Below are 6,349 nucleotides of genomic sequence, written 5' to 3'. Positions count from 1 at the left end.
TTATTTATAAATTATAATTATTTTTAATTAAAATATTATTTAAATATTTATAATAATAAATTTTTGATAAAAAATTATTTTTATATTAAATAACATTATTATTTTTATCTTTTTTTTAAATAAAAGCTTTCATGTTAGGTATCACTATGCCACTTAAGATCTCAGCTAGGCTGACACCTCAAGTAACAACAATCATTTACCATCACATGAAAAAAATATTATTAAACAAAAGAAAAAGAAAAAAATACAAAAATACGGGGGGACTAGACCAAAACCCATATGTTAACAAAAACGATACATAGGTAGACTATACCTGTTCATAAAGAATTCTAAGAACAGACAAGGTGGAAGCCTATTATACCAAAGAAAAGGTTCTCTATGAAAAAATCCTAAATTAGCCAACTTATCAGCACACGTATTTCCTTCACGAAAAATATGAGTAACTGTAAACCTAATTTTCCTACAGTAATTAAGACAAGCATTCCATCGATTACGAAGCATCCAAGGAACATTTGTCCTAGCAGTAAACGCAGCACAAACCAAAGCAGAATCACATTCCAGCCAGACATTAGTAAGCCCCATCTTTTGAGCTTCCTCCATAGCATGTATAACCCCATAAAACTCAGCAACCAGAGCAGTCTGAACTTCAAGAAACGCAGAAAAAGCTCCAATAGATTCCCTCATACTTCCGCAAGTAGCAAGACCAGGATATCCCCTAGCAGCCCCATCAGTGTTAATTTTTACCCAGCCTGGTGAAGGAAATTCCCATCTAATAGGAAGAGGACGTAGAACTTTACCAGTACGAGTGTTAATACCAAAAAACTTTAGCACATTGAAATCAAACATATCATTCTTCATTGAAGCTTTAGACGAATTACCCACTAGGCAAGTTAAGTCTTTAATAACCAAAATAGCCCTAGAAACCTCAATCTTATCCTGAAAGCGAGCATAATTCCTCATACGACATATCATCCAAATAGAAAAAGTTATCACAGCTAGCTTAATTAATTTAACCAACGGACTACCATCACTCTTAATAAAAGAAAGAAGATCATCCTTATTAGAGAAATGATAAGTAGGAAAAATGTGTTGAACTCAACTCCAAATACGCAAAGCATTAGCACATTCAAAAAATAAATGTTGAATAGATTCCTCGTGCTTTTCACAAAGCGTGAACAAATATGCAAACTTTTATTTTGAATATGCTGATCTGTAGGAAGCCGCCCATGAAAAACTTTCCAAAGGACAAGAGTTTTGGAAGGCGGAATATATGAAGACCAAATAAATTTACCCCAACCACAGGAAACCCCTGGATCCAAGAAAAAAGTCCTAGCTGATTTAAGAGTGAGACGACCAGACTCATCTAGAATCCAATTAGGAATATCCTGTACTGCCCTAACCATGATATGACTAAAAAGATTAGGCATCTGCTATAAAGACAATGGAATATTCCAATCACTACCTGTCCAAAACTGAGAGACTGTATCCGGAATACTAGCACCATCAGATAATCCTGCAATATGTGCTAAAGAAGTAGTAGCACACCATTTATCATTCCAAAAATTAATAAGAGAACCTGTACCAACAGTCCAAGAAGTATAATCAAGTATAGTAAAATAAAACTGCTTAATTCCAGGCCAAAGAGATGACGATCTATAAACCATTCGAAACTCATATTTTGATTTAAGGACCATAGCTTTCAAGAGCAGAGACCAAGGCTTGTTGCTATAAGCAAAGTTCCAAGCAAGCTTAAGAAGATATGCATTATTTTCATGGTGAAGGTTAATAATTTTCAAACCTCCATTCTTAAGGGGAGAACAAATCGTATCCCAATTAACAGTAGCTATACCTTTTTTCAGAATATCACCAGTCCAGATAAAATTTCGACACCACTGTTCAACTTGCTTAAGAAGAGAAACAGGCCATTTATACAAATTAAAACTATAAGCTAGAAGACCCGTAATCATCGTATTGACCAACTGAACTCGGCCCATCATGCTAAGAGATTTACCTTTCCAAGAAGCTAACTTCAATTTGACTTTATCAGCCAAAGGTTGAAGAAAACGACCCCTTGGAGCACCAACAAAGATAGGCACTCCTAAATAAGTGAAAGGCAAACAACCATGACTACAAGAAAGAATACGCTGAATTTTGGTGAAAAATCTTGTAGAATTATCCATGGTGAAAAAACTACTCTTAGAATTATTAACATATTGACCAGAGAAATCACCATATGTTTTAAGAAAATTTCTCAAATTTCTAAGAGACTTAGTATCCGCCCTACAAAAAATAAAAATGTCATCCGCATATAAAATATGAGAGGGAATGAGAAAACCTTGTGGACTAGCCATATGTAGAATCTTCTTATCATTCACAAGCTTTGAGAGACCTCTACTAAGAACTTCCTCTGCAAGACAAAAAAGTATAGGAGACAAAGGATCACCTTGTCTAACACCTCTACTACAAGGAAAAAAACCCACCAAACTACCATTTATTCTGATAGAAAGCATAGCTGAACTGAGAATAGTACTAATCCAACCGACAAACGAGGGGTGAAAACCAAAGCGTGACAAAACTGATAGTAAAAACTTCCAACTTAGAGTGTCAAAAGCTTTGTGAATATCAACTTTGTAAGCCACATTGCCTCCGTGAACCTTTTTAGAAAGCAAGTTAATAGCTTCAGAAGCAATGCTAATACAATCTTGAATCTGTCTGCCCTGCACAAACCCATACTGATTAGGAGAAATAATTCTGGCAGCCACAAGAGCAAGCCGATCGGCCAAAATCTTGGAAATAATCTTAAATTTAAAATTAGCAACAACAATCGGCCTGTAATCTTTAATAGATTCAGCACCCTGAATCTTAGGAATAAGAGATACCACATTACTGTTCATTCCAGGGAGAACCCAGTTTTGTTTAAAAAACTGTTGGACTGCATTACAAACATCTGTCCCAATAATATCCCAACAAGAATGATAAAAAACACCACCAAAGCCATCAGGACCTGGAGCACTATTACCATTAAGGTTAAAAACAGCATTCTTGATTTCCAAAAAATCAGGACATTTAAGCAACATCATATTCTCCTCAGAGGAAACCAGCTCAGGAATATAAGTACCAATAAAATCTTCCATATTGTTTGCATCCTGATCATGAGAAATAGACTCGGCATAAAGAGTTTTATAAAAGTCCAAAATATGTTCCTCAATGAGTGTAGGATCCTCAGTAACAACATTATCAATTCGTAGACGATGAATCCCACTAAAATTATTCCTCCTCTTGACCACAGCATGGAAAAAAGCAGTATTTCTATCCCCATCTTTAAACCAAAGCATTTTAGCCCTTTCTTTCCAAAACAAATATTGACAGTGAAGAGCCTGATCAAGCTCCTCTTTAGCGATCCTTTCTTGACAGAGAAGTCCATCAATATCAGACATACTAGCAGTCTCTAAGGTTTGTTGAAGACCCTGTTTAAGAATAACTTTGTGAACATTACCAAAAGAATTTTTATTCCAGTCACGTAGCTCAACTTTCAACCTTTTTAACTTATGATGTAAAATAAACATAGGACAACCAACAACCTTATTAGCCCAAGAATCATGAATAAGCTTCATACATGAAGCGTCTTGAAGCCACATAGAAAAGAAACGAAAATTGCTAACCTTCTTCAAAGAATTACTAGCAAGACTAGTAAGAATAGGGGAATGACCAGAACAATTTTTAACAAGAACCTGATAAGTACAAGAGTCCCATTCATCCAAACACACTTCGTTACATAACGCCCTATCCAATTTTCTATGAATTCTATGGAGCCCTCGCCTTCCATTACACCAAGTATAGCAAATACCAGTAAAAGGCATACAAGAAAGATCATTAATATTAATCCAATCGAGGAATTCGTTGAAAGAAACCTGATTAGGAGCCACCCCTCCTTTACAGTCATCGGCTGAGAGCACAGCATTAAAATCACCCATAATACACCAAGACCCTATGAAGGAACTAAGATCCCTCCACAAAACCCGTCTAGCCACGTATGTGGTATCACCATAAACACCTGCAAAACTAAAACATTTATCTTGCAAATGACAAGTTACAGAAATAAATTGTTCATTTACCAAGAAATTTCGAACCAAATTAGGAACCGACAAACACCAAAGCTTAGCAGCTTTATTAACAATAGGAGACGTAGCCACCAAATGCATATTAACAGATTTGAAAATGACTTCAAAAGCATCAGTGTACAACACCATAGGTTCAGCAAGAAAAACCAGAAGAGGTTTGTGTAGTTTGAGTAAACTAATCAACATCTCCACAGTTTTGTGGTTTCCCAATCCTCTAACATTCCAGAAAAATGAAGAGACTTTCATTGCGACGTTGTGGAGAGAACTGCCTTAGCAGTTTTTTTGGATTTACCACTCTTCTTAGGTGGACTCCCTGGGTTTCTTTTAGTGCAAACTATTTCCTCCCCAGTATCACTGTCATCCTCCTCTATCTCGTTGAGATCAGCCCAAAATTTTGAAAGAACATTTGTATTTTCCAAACCATCAAGAGAGGAAGAGTGATTTTGCAGGACCAACGATAGTGCTTTAACATCCGCAGAAGATTTAGCCTTCTGTGGTTCAACAATGGCACTAGACGTACCAATATAAGGATCACCTCCCACATCAGTAATGTCTAAACCATCAAGAGAGGAGAAGTGATTTTTTAGCACCAACGATGGGGATGGTACAGTCACAATATCAGAGACCTCCTCATGATGATCATCAATTGGATTATTGGATAGGGTTGTAGTAGGAACAGGTGATTTAACCCGCTGAGGAGAGATGGGTACCACAACAGGAGTCAAGACCTCCACATGATCAGAGCCCTTGGCTTGCATAAGGGCAGGTGAATTCCTTAGCGTCCCCGTTTCTGGGAAATTCGAAGTGTGAGTGGGCAATCCCTGCATGGATTCATGATCCGAGGCATCTTCAAGAGAAGGCATATCAGCAAAATCGTCCTCCACTCCACCTGGTTTATCAAGAGCAGTATAACCCAAGAGTGACCCTGCTTTAGCTCCGGCAGAAGCATTAATGGTCAATTATCAGTGTAACCTTCCACTTGCTTCGGCTGCGGATCTTTTTTACGATACTCTTTACGTTGTTTTGGGACCTCAGTCCTCCCCTGATCTCGTTCATCAGAAATTATCTTATGAGAAGATTTATGTTGAGACCCAGGAGCACGACCCTGATCATGAATCACTTGGCACTGAGCAAGCTCATGGCCTATCACCTTACAGTGAGAACAAAAAGGAGGGAGCCATTCATATTCCACACCAGCTACAAAGGTAAAGTCTGAGCGTTCAACCCAGAGATGATCAGGAAGAGGGGACAACATATCAATATCCTCCAGTACTCTAGCAAACATACCCCTTTTCTTTCTCATAGTATTCTCATCCAAAACCAAAGGACTACCAAGACATTTTATGATTGAAAAAATCACATGTGGCCTCCAATACTCCAAAGGCAAACTATAGATTCTAACCTAGGCCTGAGTTTTTGTACTCTTCATGGTAGTTGGAACAAAATCTTTTGTCCAGGCAAAAAGTCTCAAGAAACCCGGAGATAAATTCAAGGAACCCATCCCGAGAACCCACCGCATGTCTTCTAAAGAAGCGAACTCAAACTCATAAAAACCCTTTCCAAGAGGAATTGCTTTCCACGGTCCAAGAGCCTTCCACACCGGCTGCAACTTTTTAGTTAAGTCTAGGTGTGTGAGAGGTTTATCTCCCTTAGAAAGAATAACCCGACCATGTAAATGAGTCTTGCAATCCTCAAGGCCAGCCAAGTATTTTGTTTCATCGATCTGGACCACAATCATGTCTCCCTTAATATAAGGAGTGGGTAACTCGGACAAAGGAATATCACATGTAGTTCCCAAAGCCTGAGCAAAAGTTTTCTTTTGTCCAGACTTAGCATATACAGTCTTCGCAGGAGATTCTTCCCTATCCTTTAAACACTTCCATGGGATTATGAAACCATTAGAACCCTCTGCCATTTCAAAAGCTCACCGCACCACCGCCACGCACAACCGCACCGCACCACCACTGCGCACAGACCCAGTCGCGCGCCGCCCCCGCAGCCCTTGGTCGTCGTCGTCCGCTGCACCTGGTGGAGAGGTTCGCACAAAACGCGATCAGAGCCGCCGCGCTGGTGGAAAACGTGAACGCACGCCCGCCGCCCCTGATCGCCGCTCCTCACTGGTCCAATGGAATGTTGTCGCGCCTCCGCAAACCCTAAGCGCGCCGCCACAAACCCTAAACGCGCCTTCACAAACCCTTAACGCGTCGTCGCAAACCCTAAACGCGCCT

At 39.1% G+C, this 6,349-nt stretch overlaps 1 protein-coding gene across 1 annotated transcript; it reads right to left on the bottom strand.

Annotated features, from left to right (window-relative positions):
- Positions 1-5,523: 5,523 nt before the first annotated feature.
- On the bottom strand, positions 5,524-6,036 carry LOC137822333 (uncharacterized). The gene has a single exon (XM_068627217.2). The coding sequence runs from the start codon at positions 6,034-6,036 to the stop codon at positions 5,524-5,526; it is 513 nt and encodes a 170-aa protein (XP_068483318.2).
- Between the last annotated feature and the right edge of the window lie 313 nt (positions 6,037-6,349).

This window comes from Phaseolus vulgaris, chromosome 9, assembly GCF_051622355.1.
Source record: "Phaseolus vulgaris cultivar YP4 chromosome 9, ASM5162235v1, whole genome shotgun sequence".
NCBI classification, from domain to species: domain Eukaryota; kingdom Viridiplantae; phylum Streptophyta; class Magnoliopsida; order Fabales; family Fabaceae; genus Phaseolus; species Phaseolus vulgaris.
Note: the sequence above shows the minus strand (reverse complement) of the source record. Positions and strands in the feature narration are given on the sequence as shown.